This window comes from Manis pentadactyla, chromosome 5 (assembly GCF_030020395.1).
Source record: "Manis pentadactyla isolate mManPen7 chromosome 5, mManPen7.hap1, whole genome shotgun sequence".
In the NCBI taxonomy this organism is placed as follows: domain Eukaryota; kingdom Metazoa; phylum Chordata; class Mammalia; order Pholidota; family Manidae; genus Manis; species Manis pentadactyla.
Genome location: NC_080023.1, coordinates 6,010,334 through 6,030,618, shown reverse-complemented (window position 1 = coordinate 6,030,618; position 20,285 = coordinate 6,010,334). Strand labels below are relative to the sequence as shown.

At 47.3% G+C, this 20,285-nt stretch overlaps 1 protein-coding gene across 2 annotated transcripts in view; it reads left to right on the top strand.

Annotated features, from left to right (window-relative positions):
• STK32B (serine/threonine kinase 32B) overlaps positions 1-20,285 on the top strand; it is a 298,005-nt gene that overhangs the window by 60,719 nt on the left and 217,001 nt on the right. For both annotated transcript variants that reach the window (XM_036921132.2, XM_036921133.2), the window contains exon 2: positions 17,348-17,403. In XM_036921132.2, coding sequence (XP_036777027.1) covers positions 17,348-17,403 — 56 coding nt within the window. The remainder of the gene's footprint in view (positions 1-17,347; positions 17,404-20,285) is intronic.

Here is a 20,285-nt window from a genome sequence, read left to right as displayed (position 1 = left end):
AGTTTGCTAAGCACCTTCTGTGCTTCATCCTGTGTGAGAAGTTCTGTCAACACTGGATGCCCTGTTCGCTGAAAAAACTTGTGGAAAGAATAGGAGCCCATCTACTCAACTGGGCGTCGGGAAGATTTTAGTACCAGGCCAGAACATTTTCCATTTCCATGAAGACAGCATAGGAAATGGGTCTTTTATCCTGAAAATGGGTGATTTGGAGCTTTGCTTAAGAGTGGGAAGCTTGAGAATTCCAGAAAGCTTTCATTTCTTTTTTCTCTCTCTCAAATATTGTCAATTTCTTCAGACTTCTGGTCTGAAGGTTTTATCTCCTTCCAAGAATCTGACACAATCCAGCCGTATGCTTAGCAATTTGTGTTATGACTGTGTGATTCTGTTTACAAAATGTTCCATTTTTAAAATAAATTAGATAAGGACATGTTTACTTCTGAAAGAATGCACTCAGCTTATCAGTGTGAGGAGGAGACATCACATATGCACTAACCACATTTCAAAATGCATGTTTCCATGTTCTGGTACAATTGTGGCGACTTGAGCTACCAAAGTGGCTTTTCATTTTTATTTTTTGTATAGACTCCATCATTTCCTTAAACTTTTAATCATTTCTCCACCCTCCACATGCATTTGTTTCATCATCCAATCATTTTATAATCCCTAGACGTAGAGATCCAGGCCTTACGTTCAGGCACCGTTGAGTGAATGGGTGTGATATTGGGAGATGTAGGAAATCATGAGCAGTTTTGAGATTTCATGTCTGTTAGTGACAAAACAATGACAAAGTGATGAATGACAGTGAGTGGGAACTTACCTGGTGCCATGCTTTGTTCTGAGTGCTTTACACATAGTAGATAATTTGATCCTACATCAACCCTGCCAGGCAGCTGCTATGATTATTTCCTATTACGATGGGGGAGAAGGTCACAATAGGAGTAAGGGGGAAGGGCTGGCTTCAGATTCTGTGTATGGAATCATGTCATTAGAGTAATGATTAACTATACCGACGACAACCAGTGGTAGCGATTATGATATGAGTCACACCAAGGAGACAGAATAATGGCAGATGGGACTTACTGAGCAAGTAAAATGCTGGATGTTTTCTGTAAGTCACAACTGCTTTTTTTTTTTATTAAGGTATAATTGATATACACTCTTATGAAGGTTTCACATGAAAAAACAATGTGGTTACTACATTCACCCATATTATCAAGTCCCCACCCATGCCCCAATGCAGTCACTGTCCATCAGGGCAACAAGTTGCCACAGATCCACTATGTGCCTTCTCTGAAGTCACATCCACTTTTGATGGTGGCTCTTGAAGGTAAGTGATATTGCTGTTTCCATTTTGCAGACATGGAAACAAAGCCCCCAGAAGAGTTAAGGAAGCCCCAGATCCCACAGTGCTGGTGGAGGGGCTGGAGCTAGAATTGGGGTGCTGGCACCAAAGTCTCAGTTGCATCTTGCTGGGAGAGCTCAGGAAGCTGCTGCCCTCAGTGACAGACAGGGGACAGCCATCTGCTCAGGAGATGTGTCCTGGACACCACTTGACTGCCAGTTACACTGAGGGGCCGGGAAAGCTGAGAAGGACACAGCCCAGGCCTTCCGTTCAGATCTCCCAGGCCAGTGGGGAGACTGGCGGGCAAAGGGGTAAATGTCCATGGACATGTGGTTGAGTGGCCGAGTGGCCTCTGTGTCCACCCATTCATTTGTTCGTTTACTCATTCAGCCAGTCTTCCGCTTACCAGTGCTTCAGGAGCCTACTGTGAACAGGCCCTGGGTCCACTGGGGATGCTGACCACACCCGTCCCCATGGTATGTGGCTCCCTGGACCCCTCCATGGACCTTCTTCCCCTAGGCTCTGTTATGGGCAGAATTATGCCCCCAGATTCATGTGCTGGAGTTCTAACCCCAAAGTGATGGTAGTGAGAAGTGGGGCATCTTGGAGGTGGTAATAGGTTTAGGTCAGGCCGTGAGGAAGGGGCTCCATGATGGGATCCGTGTCCTGGTGAGAGGAGGAAGAACGGGGCCAGCTCACTGTCTGGCTCCACCGCATGAGCACAGGCCCAGAAGACAGCTGCCTTTGAACAGGAAGAGAGCCCTCAACCAAGAACCGGGTTGGTCGGCACCTTGACCTTGGGCTTCCTAGTTTCCACAGCTGTGGTAAAGAACTGTATGTTGTTTAGGGCCCCCAGTCTATCGTGTTTGTCACGGCTGCCCCAGCTGCCTAATACAGGCCCTGTGATGCCCTCCGGCTTCTCGCCCACCTCTCTGTGCACCGTTTCCCCTCCTGAGTTCCTGCTTTGCCCCCCTTCAGCTGTTGGCTTCCTCCATGATCTGTCCTCAACCCTCCTCTTGACTCAGCATCCCCACCTGAACCAGCTCATCCATTTCCCCACCCTCCAGTCCCAGCTCCCTTCCAGAGGGGTCCTCCTGCTGCTTCCTGACCCACAGGGACCTCAGGTGCAAGATGCCTCAAGCCAGACTCACCGTCTTCCTCACAGAGGGTCCTTTCTCCTCTGGCCTCTGTCTCCACTAGGGCCTCCTCTGTCCATATTTACCGTCATGGGGGCTGGGGACCCAGAGCTCAGCATCGATTCCACGCCTCCCCTGCTCTCCGCCACACCCTGCTGATTTGCGTCCCTCCTTTCTGTAGACTCCCCTTTTCTCTGCTGTCCTGGCACCCGCTCAGGCACGTCCCTCCCTGGTCCAGTTGCTGTGTGTCTCCCTCTGCTCCTGGCCTCTCTGCCTTGGACCCACACTGCTGCAGGCATGGACGATTCTTGAACAGAGTCTTCCCTTTACAATCCCAGGTCCATCCTGACGCCTGGTCTCGTGCTTCTGTAATAGCAACACCAGCTTCATCATCTTTGTTGTGTTACTCTACTCGGGCCTCCGAAACAAAGCACCACAGACAGCGGCTTAGACAACAGGCATTACTGTCTCACAGTCGGGAGGCCAGGAGTCTGAGATCGGGTGTGGGCAGATGGCTCCCTGAGCCTCTCTTCTTGGCGTGTAGGTGGCCGTCTCCCTGTCCTCCCCTGGTCATCCCTCTGAGCCTGCCTGTGCCCAGTCTCCTCTTCTTATAAGAACCCCAGGCAGATTGGGCCAGGACCCACCCTAAGGACCTCATTTCAACTGAATTCCCTCTTTACAGGCCCTGTCTCCAAACTCAGTGACAGCGGAGGTGCTGGGGGTGAGGACTGCCACTTAGGAACCTGGGGGACACGGTTCAGCCCTGAACACTTACCATCATCGTAAACCCCATCATCAGTTCACCACCCTGTCACCCCCACTTGACTACCATTTACCGATCACCAGCATGTGCCGGGCTCTGACCTAAGCCTGTCCCTGCATGATCTCATTTAATTCTCATGACATGCCTGTGACCAAATTTTACAGGGATGGGACCCCCCACATTGCCTACTCAAGAAAGTGGCTCTCAAGCCCTGGTTCTGCCAAAATGTCATTATCCCCACCGTGTGCAGCCCAGGGGAGCGCCGCGTAGACATCTGCTCATAAATCAGACCCGTTTTCCTGAATTGTGTGATTTGCTCACTCACAAAGAAAAAGCCCTGAAACCTTTGCCTAAGTCCACCAGATGTTGAGTGAGCAAAGGGCTTCGTTGTGCGGGTGGAGAGCTGTGTGATTTGTAGTCTCTTTGAAGTCATCAGCATTTCTTGACCCTCAAGCCTCCCGGTGTCCTCAGGGGCAGTCCCTTCCCTGCCCCCACCCCGAAGGCACCAGGGTTTCCCCCTGCTCTGGCACCTGCCTGCCCTGTGGGCAGGGGAGGCTGGATGGCCAGGACCGAGTTTGATTTGTTTTTGGCCCGGGGTCTGGAATCGAGCCAGACCTCCGCAAAAGGTCAGGCAGGAAATACAAAATAAACGGAAGGCCTTATAACCCCAAAGGGGTGCCCGAGGCCACAGATGTACAGAGTTTCACTGAGCGTCTCATTTCATAGTTCTGGCTTGTGTTAGGCTAGGGAGGGAACAAGCCTGTGCACACGGGTGGGTGCACGCCCATGTTCAAGGGGACATCCCCACGCCTCTGTGATTCATGGCGATGAATCCCTCCTTTAGTCGGCTCCATCGGAGGCAGAAATTTAAGACCACCCTATGAACCCCTTGCTTCCCTCACTCCTGTGATTCTGTCATATTACACTGTAAAGAGAAGATTGTCTGGATGGACCTAATTTAATCGCTTGAGCCCTTTTAAAAGCAGATTTCTCTGACTGATCACTGAAAGGTAAATAAGAGAGACTTAGTGCGTGAGAAGGGATTGATGCACTGTTAGAAACCTCTTGATGCAGATAGAGCTCCTAGCTCACAGCCAGGAAAGAAACAGGGGCCCCCGTCCTACAACCACAGAAACTGGATTCTGCATACTTCACTGAGGTGCTGTCCTTTCCCTGTCTGGGCAAATTGCACAGCAACCTGACCCCAGACCTCTGCCAAAAGGCTATTGCCTTGACTTAGGTCAAGGGTCACTTTTTGGCCTACAGATGAGCAGTTTCTCCAGCACCATTTCCTGAAAGGCTGTCTTTCCTCCACTGGGTTGTTTTTACACCTTTGTCAAAAACCAGTTGGGCACGTGTAGGGGTCTGTTTTTGGGTTCTCTGTGCTGTTCCATGCATTCATGTGTCCTGTCCCTCCACTAGTGCCACCCCGTCTTGAGTTCTGTGGTACACAGAGGCCTTAGTCTTGGGTAGAGTGAGTCTTCCCACTTTCTTCTTCTTTTTCAAGATTTTTAGCTGTTTGTGGCTAACACACCCCACCCCTCTGAGGATAGTCCTTGGGCCCTATATCTCTCTCCCTCCCTTCTTGCCTCTTTTCTTCTTTCCCTCCATCCCTCCCTCTCTTTCCCCCCGATTTTTCTTGATAATGCCATAGAACAAACCACTCCAAAACTAGTGGCTCACACCAGCAAGCCTTGGATGCCATTCCCACTCTTAGGCTGGCTCCGCTGATCCCAGCTGGTCTCTCCCCCTGGGGATTGACTGGCTGTCAGACAGTCTGGGATGGCTTCACCTGGGACACCGGGCTGCCGGCACTGCTCCATGTGCCACTGCCCAGCAGGTAGCCTGGGAGCGAACCGTGGTGCAGGTGGGTGAGCAAGGGAGGAAGCAGATAGACGCAAGTACTTTCTGAGCCTCGGCTTGTGTCAAGCCTGCCAACATCCCATTGTCTAACCAATCCTGATGCTATGGCAGAATGGAGAAGAAATGGATGGAGAGATATGCTTTGCCTCTTGAGCCGTAGGCCACCTTGCAGAAGACATGGGTACCAGGAAGGGTGAGAAGTTGGTGTGATCAATCCTGTGAAGATGTCAGGCCCAAACCCCTCCCCGCTCCCAGCCTTCTGAGAGCTGCCCTGGACCTGCACCTGATTATCTGGCCTCCCACCAGGTCACCTTTAACATTTCCGTCCCAGGAGTTGGCACTGTGAGGTCCTGGTGTGGTGAACACCCAACATACACAATGAGGATATTTACAATCTCCAGGACCCCAAATATATGGCAGCCAATAGAAGATGTTTGCTTATGTTTAATGAGAATATAAATCAAAACATAACCATCTGCATCCAAATATTGGCTTGTTTATCCCTGCCTGGCTAAGCATCCTTCACTGCTCTCCATGAATAAATCATTTAGTCAGAAACAGCATCCCAGGATTAGTAATGCTGTCATCTGTGCCAAGGAAGATGCAATAGAAATCAGTTGGCTCTAAGCCACAAATTAGGCCCTGAACCTTGTGCTATTCTTTCCCTAAGAAGACCAGGAGACCAGTAACTCGGTTTGTAGGAGGACTGGTCATGTGCCGGGCACCTGCAGAGCTTCTCTTTGAATCATCGTGCTGGTCGCTGACATGGACATAGCAGCTAATCTAGCGATCTAGTTGGGCCGCTTTATTCTCTGTGGGTCTGTCACAGTTGCACAACTGGAAGTCGGTTGCCTTTCCTAGAGCTGGTTGACTCCGATTTCACCCTACCAGGCTGTACGACTGGATGACACAATGTTTCCAAAATATCCTTTGGTTTCTGAAGCTTAGATACAGGTGTACACACAGGTGTGTACATACAGATGCACATGAATGTGGGCTCATTGGTTTGGTCACTCATTCACCCATCCAGGCATTATTATTATTGCACCTCTTCTGTGGGCCAGGGGCTGTTCTGGGTGCACTGGAATGAAAAGTGTCCCTCCAAAATTCATGTTCACCTGGAGCCTTAGAATTTGGAAGTAGAGTCCCTGCAGATGTAATTAGTTAAGATGTGGTCATACTAGCGTGGGCCCTAGTCCAATGGCTGGTGTCCTTGCAAGAAGAGGAGAAGAGAAGAGGGCGCCATGTGGTGATGGAGCAGAGGTTGGCATGATGTAGTCACAAGCCCAGGAACAATAAGGGTTTTAGTAGCTTCCGGAAACCAGGAGAGGCAATGAACAGCCCTTTCCTAGAGCATGTTGAGGAGCCTGTGCTGTCAACACCTTAATCTCAGACTTTTGTCCTCTAGAACTGTGAGAGAATAAATGTCTGTCGTTTTAAGCCAGCCAGCTGGTGGTTCTCTGTTACGGCAGCCCTAGCAGATGGATACACCGGGCACCGAGGAAGCCAGTGTGTCCAAGACTGTCTTGCTTTTGAGGAATTGTTAGCTTGACTCTTACTCTCTCTTTCAAATAAGTATTTGACACTTTCCCTATCATGGATTCCACATTTCCGCCAGCATTCAAATGGTGCTCATTGCCATATAATATGTCCTGTATGAATTGGGCATGTGATTTCCCGAATGCTTATAGATTCAGTGTTTTTGCTGATAACAGTGTAGAGTGAGAAAAAAGGCTTTTAGGTTTTATGAAACACATTTATCAACTAGAAAACAAAACGATTTTTAATGAGGCGAAAAGAAGCAGTTGCAGCTCAGTTTAGCAAGCACTAGTAGTCGACTCTGTCTGGGGGTATTAGCCAGGAGTATATGCACAGTCTGCGTGGAACAGGGGGTCCAGTTCTGGCCCTGGGCGGCCAGAGTGGATGCTGGCTGGGCGCTGGACCTGAGAATTCAGCTGAATGTCATCCCTGGATGGAGATCTGGATGAGACCTGCCCCTTAGTGCAGAGGAACCAAGGATGAACAGGAAGACGGTGTGCAGAGATGTTCTACCCAAGGCCGTGAGCGCCAGGATAGACCGTCACACGGGATGACCTGGGAGTTCCTGAGGTGCGCCTGATAGCCTTGAACGTTGAGAGTGAATATGTACACATGGTTCCCCATGTGGCACCAGTTCTCCCTGGGCAGGGAGCCGGTGATTCCAGCCTGGAGCAGCCTGCGAGTCTGTGACCTTTGAGAGAGAAGCTTACCTGCCGAGGCAGGAAGTCCCCTAGATGGTCAGCCCCATGAGCTCCGGGGATGGGAAGCAATTGATCTGTATTGAATGCCTTTCCTTTCAGGCCCTGAGCCTTATGGTTTGGGATGTTATTGCATTTAGCTCTGATTTGCTCCGAAATTTATGTTGGGATCTAGTGAACAGAGAAGTACTCATTTGATTTTTGTCCAAATATCTAAGCATTTCTTCCAGCCCTACTTACTGAATAACTCTTCTTTTTCCTGCTGGGGTCCAGCCTGGGCCTGTTAACCTGCAAAGCTCGTTCTTTCCTCCACTCCATCCTGAATTTCTGGTGGACGTTTTTGTGACTCAGTTTCCCAGTAGAATACATGTTCCTTGGGATTATGTCTATTTTGTTCCCTGCAGGCATCTTATCCCATGCAATGACTATTTGTTGGATGAATGAATATGTATTCTTATATCTGGTAGGACAAGATTTTTCTCTCCAAAAACTTATTTGGCAGAACATATTACCATATTCTCACCTACTTATTCTCGTAAGAATGACTCATTTCTTCATTCAATAAATGTTTATTGAGCATCTACTGTAAGTCTGGTACTGTTCTGGGTTCTGGGGATACTAAAGTGAACAAAGCAGTGAATGAATGAATGAATGAATATGTATTCTTAGATCTGGTAGGACAAGGCTTCCTCTCATCAATGCCCCAGCCACGGAGGAGTCAGCATTCCAAGGTGGGAGTGCAGACAACGAGCGGGTGGACAGGAGAACATTTCAGTGTATAAGAATTACTACAAAAGAAATACAAATGCTGATGAGGTAGGGAGGACCCAGGGGAGGTCAGCCGGGCAGGTGTCCAGGAGGCTGCTTCCTGCTGCAGGGGGGAGGCCTGAGGATGGGCAGGAGCCGCTGTTGGGGGACCAGGACCAAGCACTGAAGGAGGTGCCTGGGGAGGGAAGCAGCCGGGAGGCCTGGGGGGCCACCGTGCGCCAAGGGCCAGTGCACAGGGGAGGGGGTACGGAGAACGAGAAGCAGCTCCTCGGGGTCACGGTGAGGACATGGACTTCATTCCCCGCACACGCTAGGGCGTGGGGAGTAAGACCTAGGAATGGTGGGCCAAGGAGAGAAGGAAGGACTCTTCCTGGCCTTGGACCCAGGCACAAACTCAGGCCCTGGAGCTGGTAGATGAATTCTCGGCAAGGGTGTCCTGCTCTGAGGACTGCATGGGCCTCATCTTCCGCCCCAAAGAACGCCTTACTGAAAGCCCTGTTCCTGAGCGGCTGAAGCAGCCCCTGCGAGGGCAGCTGGTCAACAAGGGCAGATGGGGCCTGTTGAGAACTGCTTCTCTGGGCTCTGCCAAGGCCTGACACACCTTTGCCCGGAATGACCTGGCCATCTCAAGGGTCAGCCCTCCTGCCCACCCTGCTCATGCCCTTCCGCTCGTTGCCCTGTCATGCTGTTCCAGGCCACTGGGTTTTTGTTTCCCTTGTCGCTTTTCCCAGAGCCTCTACTTATTCTCCTCACTCAGTGGCTCCTGCTTTTCAGCATGCTCCCTGCCTGTGTCCTCAGGGTGGTGGCACCCTCTGCGCAGCCCTGTGCCTGGCCCTGCTGCAGCACCAGAACCCCGCGTCAGAGGCTCAGGACCTGGGGCCTCCCCTGCCAGGCTGCAAGCTCTGTGTGAGCAGAGGCCCACCACCTGAGGTCCCCTGCTGCCACCAGGGTCAGCACATCATAGCCACAAGACGAGAGTCACGGGGATGGCCCTGTCCCTGTGTCCATGTACAGACAGGTGGCTCACTGTGGCCACCTGGGCTGCATGTGGCCCCCCCTTGCCTTGCCCCTCCCCCTCCTGGGCTGCTGGCCCCATCTCTTCTTGGTTTTTAAGTTAAGACTTTTTAAAAGCAGTTCAGGGTTCACGAAAAAACCGAGAAAGGTACAGAGAGTTCCCATATGCCCCCTGCCCCAACACATGCGTAGCCTCCCCCATTACCAACATCTCCCACCAGAGGGGTACCTTTGTTACAACTGACAAGCCTACACTGATGCGTCACTGTTACCCAGAGCCCTAAGTTTATGTTGGGGGTCACTCTTGGTGTTGTGCATCCTGTGGGTTGGTACAAGTGCACAACGACACGTATCCACCATCATGGTATCACACAGAGTGTTTTCACTGCCCTAAAAATCCTCTGTGCCCATTTCATCTTTTTAGATCAACTTTCTCAGCAGACTACAATACAATTGCTGGACACCACATTCTTAATTACTGTCATGTGGCAGTTTTGTCTCCCTGAGATTACATCTGAATTTGTATATTTCTGAATAACTCACACAAACATCACTGGACCAGTTTTCTTTCCCTTACTGAGAATCCTCTAGATGCTTTCTCATCAAGTTTAGAAACGGCCTCCAGCCCTTTGCCCAGCCCTGTGTGACTGGCTCCCCGACTACCTCTCCCCACCGTGCTGCACTCCAGCCATCCTTGCCTGCCGGCTGTCCCTGCAGACCATCATGCCCATCCCTGCCAAGGGCCTTTGCACTTGCTGTTCCTGCTACAACCGTCCCCTGGATATCTGCATGGCAGTTCCTCTCATGGTCTTCCTGGATCTGCTCACCTGCCCTCTGCTTAGGGAGGCAGGCCTATCCTTGGCCACCCAGTCCAGAACAGCAGCTCCTTCTCCCAACACAGCCACTATTGATCCCTTTACCAAGTGGGGTTGGCAGAACAATGGCCCCAAAGATGTCCACAGCTTAATCCTGGAACCCATGTGTACCTGACATTACAAGCAGAAGGGACTTTGCAGATGTGATTAAAGTAAGGGTCTTGGATGGGAGGTTATCCTGGATTATCTGTGTGGGCAGTGTTATCACAAGGCTCCATATAACAAAAGAGGGAGGCAGGAGGGTCAGAGAAGGTCACGGGAGGATGGCAGCAGCGGTTGGAGTGATGTGGGGCCACCAGCCAAGGATGGCAGGGGCCCCCCACTGCTGGAAAAGGCAAATGGATAAATCCCTGGAACCTCCTGAAGAAAGTCAGCCCTGCTGATGCCTTGATTTTAGTCCAGTGAGAATTTCATCAGCTTTTGACTGGCAGGACTGTAAGATAATACATTTGTGTGATTTAAGCCACATGTTTATGATAATTTGCCCTAGTAGCACTAGGAGACAAATGCATGTGGATTATTTTCATAGAATTCAACACTTCCTGCCATTGAATTACGGATTGATGGGTTCTTTGCCTCCTTGAAACAGAAGGTCAGCTCTGTGGATGGGGTTCATGGTGTGTTGTTCACTGCTTGTTTCCAGCACCTAGAACAGGGCCTGGCACACAGCACATACTTATTTATCATGTCAGCAAGTCTGTGCCCACCCAATAGATCTTGATTTCTTTCACCCAAGAAATATTTGTTGATCGGGGCCTAATACAAGGCTTTCATGGTGATGCTGGCTGCAGCCGAGTCACCACCCTCCTGTGAGGAGGGCATTCATTTCCCAGTCCCTGGGGAGCCCCCTTCCTATTCCCCCTCCTCCCCACCCGATTCATTCAGTCATGCCAGTATTCAGTTCTCTTGACTGACACTTCCTCTGTGCGACCTGTCAGGCACCTGGGACTCAGTGATGAGCAGGGCTCAGCCACCTTCTCAGGGAGGCACCCGGATACCTGCATCATCTGTGTGCGAATGAGAGGAGACCAAACCCGAATACTCACCACCATTATGTGCTGATTACAGAGCAGGCTTATCCTGAGGAAAGCCCCACCAGATGAGCATCACTGCATTTTAGAAATGAGCAAACAGAGATTCTGAGATGCCAAGTGACCAGGCCACCAGGGTTCACTGCTAGAGCAGGGCTTTCCATGGTACTCTGCAGGGGGCTTCCATTTGCTGGGTCAGCCTTTGGCTGTCATTGCCTATGGCCCTCATTCTGACTTGGGGTGGTAGGTATCCCCACACTCATTTTATGATACTAAAATTGAGGCTTGGGGAAGTTAATTTATCTCTGCAGGTTCATGGTGGTAAAAAATGTTGGGGCTGAGTTTAAAGCTCCCGTGTGGGACACTAAGCCATCCCTTTCCCTTTGCCCCCTCACTGCCCACCTGGTGGGTCTCCTTCCGATAGAGTCCAGTGACCAAAGGCTCAAATGCCTGTGGAATAAGACAGGAAATGTGTGAACCAGACGGGCATGATGTTGATGAATCAGAGAGACTGTTGTCCTATTGTCAGGGGGCATGAAGGGACAATTTTGGAAGCTCTTCCAATTTTTGAAATGATATCAGAAATCAGTATTTTGGGGTGAAGTTTCCTACACATGTGTGATCAGACTATGTAGTCTGTGTGTGTAACACCAAAAGTATAGGAATGAGCTCCCGGTTTTGGATTCTTAGGGCAGCAGGAAAGGGGACATCTGTTTGCTTTCTTTGCTCAATGCACACAATGCTTAAATGTTTGTATTTTTACAGGACATTTATTTTCAGTTAGAGATTGTTTGAAATAGTAACTAGTTACATGCCTTCCCCAAGGTTACCCAGCTGGTGAGTGGTCGAGCCAGAATTCAAATCCAGGCAGCCTGGCCTCTATGTTTATACCCAAAACAACTTTGTTCTTCTGCCTTTCAGCAAAATCACAATGAAGCTTGAAATCCAACAATAAGATAGTTAGAATTTACTAAAAGCTAACTATGTGGTTGGCTCTGTGTGTCAGAAAGGAATGCATCTGGCTCCCAGTAATAGCAAAACTGACCCACAGTGTCTTAAATAAATAACATTGCTTTGTTCTTTTTTCAAATATAATAAGTTCAGAGGGATGTGGTTGCTGACATGGCTTCAGAGGCTCGACAGCAGGGGCTGGCTTCTCTGCACCTGTCTTGGCCTTTTGCTGGTGTTTGTTGTCTCATAGTCACAATATGGCTGCTGTAGCTTTGACCATCACATCTGTATTCATGGCAGGAAGAGGTGAGACATTCGAAGAGCCACTCTGGCCGCAGCTGTCCTTTTACATCCATCATGAAAAATAAATGCTTTTCCAGACATATTGCCATTAATTCTCTGCTTAGCTCTCATTGATGAGACCTGTGTCACAAGGTCACTGCCAGCTTCATGAGTGTCTGGAACAGAGGGAAACAGAATTGTCTGGATTAATTAGACAGCCCCTGGACTATAACCATCAGTATCACCTGGGAACTTGTTAGGAATGCAGATTCTTTGGCCCCTCCTTAGAAACCCGAGGTCAGGGAGTCCATGATCCTTCTTAACCTGCCTCCAGATGATTCTGATGAATGTTACTGGGTTAGATGAATTGTGACTCTGCCTGGGGCTGGCCACCCTGATTCCTAAGCAGACCTCAGGTTTCCTTATCAAGGAAGAAAGGAAAGTTGAGCCTGTATGGACACCAGTTATTTAACGGTCCATGTGTCATTTCCTTGTTCTTGTGACAGCCCTCCAGGCAGGCATCACTGCTCTCATGGTTTTGGGTCAGGTCACTAGTACCCCTGCTTTGCCTCTGGCTGGCAATGTGTCACCCATTTCTACCTGAACAGTGACTGATTACACTGTCACCTTTGGCAACTCTAAGCATCAAGTGGTCTGAACAGATGCTGTTTCTTCTCCTTTCTTTTATTATTGAAAAAATTTTAATTGAAGTATAGTTGGTATAGTTGATATACATAGTGTTTCGAATATACAACATAGTGATTTGACAGTTATCTACATTATTAAATGCTCACCCCAACTTGTATAGTTACTGTCAACATAGAAAGATGTTACAGAATTATTAACTATATTCTGTATTCACTATGCTGTACCTTCGTCCCCATGACTTACATGATGACTGAGATTTTGTGCCTCCTTATCTCCTTCACGTATTTCACCCACCCGTCTCAATCCCTGCCCCGCAGTAACCACCAGTCACCTCTCAGTGTCTGTGAATCTATTGATGTTTTGTTTTGTTTTGTTTTGTTTTTAGATTCCACAAATAAGTGAAATCATAGAGTATTTGTCTTTCTCTGCCTGGCTTATTTCACTGAGCATAATACCCTATAGGTCTATCCATGTTGTCCCAAATGGCAGGATTTCTTTCTTTGTTATGGCTGAATAATATTCCATTGTGTATATATACCACATCTTCTGTATCCATTCATCTATTGATGAACATTTGGGTTGCTTCCAAATCTGGGCTATTGTAAATAATGTGGTGAAAAAAATAGGGGTGCATATATCTTTTCAAATCAGAGATTTTGTTCTCTTTGGGTAAATTCCTAGAAGTGGAATTACTGGGTCTTTTGCTATTTCTAGTTTTAGTTTCTTGAGGGTTCCCTTTTCTCCACACCCTCGCCATCACTTGTTATTTCTTGTCTTTTGGATAGCAGCCATTCTGACTGGTGTGAGGTGGTACCTCATTGTGGTTTTGATTTGCATGTCCCTGATGACTAATGATGTGGAGCATTTTTTCATGTGCCTGTCGGCCATCTGTATCAGATGCTGCTTTTTAAAAATGTACCTCACCAGCCCCCAGCTTGTCTGGCAGTGCATGTGACTCCTTCAGGGGGGACAGTTTAATGATTTAGAACCCTATGGGTGACCCACTGTCTCTATCTTCCCAAGGCTGCAGTGTTTCCAGGGATGCAGGACTTTCAGTACTAAAACTGGGAAGGTCCTGGGCAAACCAGGACAAGGCATTCACCCTCAGAAATCCACTCATCAACCCTCCTGCATCCCCCAGACAACTCCTCTTGCTCTGGAAAGCCCTGTGTGACAGTGAGATTTCTGGGACTGTCTTTGACTTGACACTCTCATTGACTGAAGCCATTTCAGTCTGCTTATTAACAAGTGTAAATTGTTCACTTATGCGAAGTATCTTCCTGTAGGCATTATTGTTTAAGTATCAGTATACCAGGTCTCAGGGGAATGGCAAATAAATGGAAAACACAGGTCATATGCTTCAAGTCATTTAAATCCAATCTAGTCCAATAGGCAAATAATTATTCCTATTTGTCTCATATATTACATTAGACACCTTCAAGGAACACATATTTTTGTAAAGAATATGGATGAGTGAGATTATCTACAACAATGTAATGCTAATTATTAAAATAGTAGCTTTTGACATTTTCCAGTTTGTTTGGTATTTAATACCCGTCTCCAGTCAGGAAACAGGATGTAAGAGAGGTGAGGGCAGAGTAAAGCCTTAGCTCTAGAAGAGACAAAGCTGGCTGTAATGCAGGAGGGCAGCCATGACAGGCTCCCTGATTCTGAAGCTGAGGGTCGGCCAGGCCCCCACACCAGTTCCCTGATGGCTCCAGAGCCCCAGACCTCTCCATGTTTGTGCCTGGCCCTGAAGAGCTTCTAGCAGGAAGGAGCCAAGGAAGAGCTTGCTCCCTAAGACAGATTCCAGAAAATGTGCCAGCACGATTCCTTTGCCAGCTGAGCACTTGGGCAGCTTACACCACCGTTGATGGGGCAAGAGGCCACTGGTGTTCAGGGAAATATCCCTGTAGGAGAAATCACGGAGAGGGAGCATGGTTCCTCACCTCAACACAGATCTCTTTTGAGAGGCTGCAGCATGCCAGGCACTATTCTATGCTTCTATGGAGGGTAGGCACCATGGGTCCCATTTTACAGGTGGGGCAAGTGAGGCAAGTGAGGGGACACAGAGGCCAGGTGACTCCTCCAGGGCCACCTGGACTGAGGAAGAGCTGGCTCAGGACCTACGCAGGCTGACTCCAGGCTGGGTTCTCCTGATCCCTGGATAGACAGACGTCTGCTGAAGGTTCAGAGATGGTACCAAGGAGAGAGTGATTTGTGGGGAGTGGGGCAAAGCTTCATGAGAGAGCACCCGGGCCACGTGTCAAAGGCCAGGTGGAACTTTTTTCCAGAATACGGGGTATTGGAGGAGAGGCTTTCCAGGCAGGTGAAGCAGCACCGAGACCTGGCAGCACGGGGCCTTCAGGGAGGCGGTGATGTTTATTGCTGATTGGAGGGTAGGTGGCAGATGCCAACAGATGCCTCGCGGTACCTTGGGGGCTCTTGACAGGATACCCACATTTATGAGCCCGTGCTGGTCATGTAACGAGTGCAGTCCAATCCCATTGCTTTTCTCTTCTCCTTGGATCTTTGGTGAGTGGGGAAGAGGTGAAAATATGGAATTTCTTTTCCTGGCCAGTTATGTGCAAAGGAAATCAATCTAGGTCAAAGAACCATGGTTTTGCCAAGTTAACCATTAACTCTGCCTCTCTATTCTAAGCACGTTGGGCATCAGGTGGCACACAGGGTCTGACTTTGGCTTGAACATAGTCACCCTCCACCTTGTAAGTGTGGAACAGGGAACTGTTTGTTTTCATTCACTTCCCCCTGCCCTCGCCCCCATCGTGTAGTGAGCTGATCAGTTCACTTCATCTTCTGTAAATAACGTGCCTTTCCTAGTTACTGGAAACTGGCTGTAAGTCAATCTAATTAAAAAATGTGTACAGAGGACTCATTATATACCAGGAACTGTGCTTGGCACTGTGAATATGGAGATCTGCTTTCACTCGTTCCTTTAACTGATGAATTTTTGTCGAGTGCTAATGCAGCCTAGGTGGTGGGGACACAGCGAAAAAAGCAAACATGGCCTTTGACCTCAGGGAGCTGAGTCTGGTGGGGAAAAGGAATCTTAATCAAATATGTGTAAAATAATACAGAAGGATGTATTTTGGGGGAAAGTAGGGCCTTGTGGCCACAGGGAGGAATTTGCTCTTTTCCCTGAAAGCAATGGAGGGGGCATTCGAGGGCTGTAAGCAGAGGAAGAGCAAGACCCCCCTGCCTGTGGTGTGGCATGTACCCTAGGGCGGGAGAGTCAAGGGAGGGTGCGGGGAGACCCCTGTGGGGGTCCAACGAGATGTTGCTGGATTAGACCACAGGGTGGCTACAAGGTGGAAGAGATGGGCGAGGTAGTAAAGAGGTTCTGCAGGCCTAACTGGATCAAGGATTACACCTGGGTTGGCTCTGGAAAGCAGGGAGTCAAGGAGGAGTGCCCGGCTTTGAGCTTGCGAGGTGAGATGAATGTTGAGCCCCTCATCCTAGGTTCTGTTGGGGACCTGTTGGGCTCAGGACGGCTCTATGACCTCCGGGAGTTGCCGTAGGATGGCGTTGATGAGCACCACCGGCCTGGAAGCCAGAGAGGAGGCACCTTGGCAATTGAATGGCTGTTGATTTGATGCCATTGCAGCCAGTGACAAGGGGAAGGTTATAGGATGGAGCTTAATGGACTCCAGTATTCGATGGCTGGGCAGACAGAGCTGAGTGCCCTAAAGCAGCCTCCGCACAAAGTGGGAAACAGAGGGTGCACCCCCATGGGAGCCAAGCAGGAGAGGGTGGCTGAGTGAAACGAGCACAGAAAGGTGTGCACTGCATTTAGTGGCACAGCCATGCATTCCCGGCCTATTGTGCTGAAGGGATGGGGATAGAAGCCAGACTGGAGGCAGGGAATAGAAATAGCAGGAATGGGGATCCCCATCAAAGAATATGGCACAGAGAGGGCAGTACCAAGAGGGGGGTGCTGTCCTCATCTTGCAGTGAAAGGACCATGGTGTGGTCCCGGCAGTTAAGGCTTCAGAGGAAGCGGAATTATCTCCTTGGACACTGAGATAGGCGAGCTGCTGTGTGCTGGGTAAGATAAGAGTGCCAGGTGGATAAGACAGAGACCGGAGTAGGGAAAGGTTATCCAGGCAAAGGGAACTGCAGCAAGTACAAGAATTTGGGGTTCTAAGTATCCGGGCTTTCCTCCTCTGAGCCCCAAGGGTGTCTTTCGTCCTGTAGATCCCCTGGGAAGGTGTTTACTGCCAAACTCATGTGTTGGGGGAAATGAAATAAGGCTGAGAAGTGTCCATTCAGTGGTGGAGTGCTGCCATAGTGGATACAATGCAACTGAAACCAGAAGTCGTTGGAATAAATAGGTACCTATGTAGGTAAGGACTTGCAAGATCCAGTACATGGTTTGACAAATCTGACTTGTTTCTTTTCCTCTTTTTTCTTTTGCAGTCAACTTTGACCATTTCCAGATTCTGCGGGCGATTGGTAAAGGGAGTTTTGGAAAGGTAAGAGGGATGGATTTTTAAAAATTTCATCAGCAAATTATAAAACTCCTGACTACAGGGCTAAGTATATGTCCATGTTTGTGTGTCTGTTTTTAAGTTGGTTGCTGGGTACTGGGAATTTCCTGTTTGACAGAAAGACTTGGATTTACCAAATTTGAAATGTGAAAGGAAGTCTGAATAGTTTCCTTTGGATCCGCTGTAATTTCATTCTGAAAATCAAATTACCTCAGCAGCCCTGGTTTAGGTGAATTATACTGGTAATTATTTCAAGATTGCTAATGCTATTCCTTGAGGATCTAAATGAGGAAAGTGGAAAAATCCCCACACACTTATGAGACGGCCAACATCAGCTCTTTCCTGCAATGTAGGAATTTTAATATAGATATTTTATTGTGGAAGGAATACTTCACATGTGATCTAACCTCTTAACAAATTTTTAAGTGTGTAATATATTATTGTTGACTATAGGTACAGTTTCATGCAGCAGATCTCTACAGCTTATTCATCTTGCTTGACTGAAACTTTATGCCCATTCATCAGTAAATCCCCATTCCCACTCCCCTATGTCCCTGGCAACCACCATTCCACTCTTTGACTCTGAATTTGACTTTTTAAAATACCTCCTATACGTGGAATCGCACAGTATTTGTCTTCTTGTGCCTGGCTTATGTCACTTAGCATATAGAGTCCTTCAGATTCGGCCCTGTTGTTATGGGAGGATTTCTTTTTTTTTAAGGCCAAATAATATTTCATTGTACCTATATACCACATTTTCTTTATTCATTCAAGTGTCAATGGACATTTAGGTTGTTACCACATCTTGGCTATTGTGAACAGTGCTGCAATAAACATGGGAGCACTATTAATATCTCCTTGACATAATTTCAACAATTTAATTTTTATTTATGTATTTATTTAATTAAAGTATCATATATTATACAATCTTATGATGGTTTCACATAAACAACACTATGGTTTCAACATTCACCCATATTATCAAGTCCCCCCACCAACCCCATTACAGTCACTGTCCATCAGCATGGTAAGATGCTATAGAATCACTACTTGTCTTCTCCATGCTGTACTGCCTTCCCCGTGACCTACCTATATTGTGATTATGAATTATAATGCCCCTTAATCCCATTCTCCCTCCCCACCCACCCTCCTAACCCCTCCCCTTTGGTAACCACTAGTCCCTTCTTGGTGTCTGTGAATCTGTTGCTATTTTGTTCCTTCAGTTTTGCTTTGTTGTTATATTCCACAAATGAGTGAAGTCATTTGGTACTTGTCTTTCTCTGCCTCACTTATTTCACTGTGCATAATACCCTCTAGATCTATCCACGTTGTTGTAAATTGTAGGATTTCTTTTTATGGCTGAATAATATTCCATTGTGTACATGTACCACCTCTTCTTTATTCATTCATCTACTGATGGACACTTAGGTTGCTTCCATATCTTGGCTATTATAAATAGTGCAGCAATAAACAGGGGTGCATATGTCTTTTATGAATCAGGGATCTTGTTTTCTTTGGGTAAATTCCTAGGAGTAGAATTCCTGGGTCAAATGGCATTTCTGTTTTTAGTTTATTGAAGAACCTCCACATTGCTTTCCACAACAGTTGAACCAATTTACATTCCCACCGACAGTGTAAGAGGGTTCCTCTTTCTCCACATACTTGCCAGAATTTGTTGTTTCTTGTCTTTGGATGTTGACCTTCGTAACTGGTGTGAGGTGATATCTCATTGTGGTTTTAATTTGCATTTCCCTGATGATTAGTGATGTGAAGCACCTTTTCATGTTCCTGTTGGCCATTCAAATTTCTCCTTTGGAAAAGTGTCTTTTCAGATCCTCCACCCATTTTTTAATTGGGTTATTTATTTTTTGGGTATTGAGGCATGTGAATTCTTTATATATTTTGGATGTTAACTCCTTATAGGGTAAGTCATTTATGAATATATTCTTCTATATTTTAGGGTGCCTTTTTGTTCTGCTGATTGTGCCCTTTGCTGTACAGAAGTTTTTAGTTTGATGTAGTCTCATTTGTTCATTTTTTATTTTATTTCCCTTGCCCGAGGAGATGTGTTCAGGAAAAAGCTGCTCATGTTTATATTCAAGAAGTTTTTGCCTATGTTTTCTTCTGTTAATTTTATGGTTTGATGACTTATGTTCAGGTCTTTTATCCATTTTGAGTTTATTTTTGTGTATGGAGTTAAACAATAATCTAGTTTCATTCTCTTACATGTAGCTGTCCAGTTTTACCAACTGGACATTTGTTGAAGAGGCTGTCATTTCCCCATTGTATATCCATGGCTCCTTTATTGTATATTAATTGGCCATATATGTGTGGGTTTATATCTGGGTTGTCTATTCTGTTCCATTGATCTATGGGGTTGGTTCTTGTGCCAGTACTAAATTATTTTAATGACTGTGGCTTTGTAGTAGAGCTTGAAGTTAGGGAGCAAAATCCCCCCAGCTTTGTTCTTCCTTCTCAGGATTGTTTTGGCTATTCGGGGTCTTTTGGGGTTTCATATGGATTTTGAAACTATTTGTTCTAGTTTGTTGAAGAATGCAATTGGTATTTTGATAGGGATTGCAGTGAATCTGTAGATTGCTTTAGGCAGGATGGCCATTTTGACAATATTAATCCTTCCTATCCATGAGCACGGGATATATTTCCATTTATTGGTGTCTTCTTTAATTTCTCTCATGAGTGTCTTGTAGTTTTCAGGGTATAGGTCTTTCACTTCCTTGGTTAGGTTTATTCCTAGGTATTTTATTATTTTTGATGCAATTGTAAATAGAATTGTTTTCCTATTTCTCTTTCTGCTAGATCATCATTAGTGTATAGGAATGCAACAGATTTCTCTGTATTAATTTTGT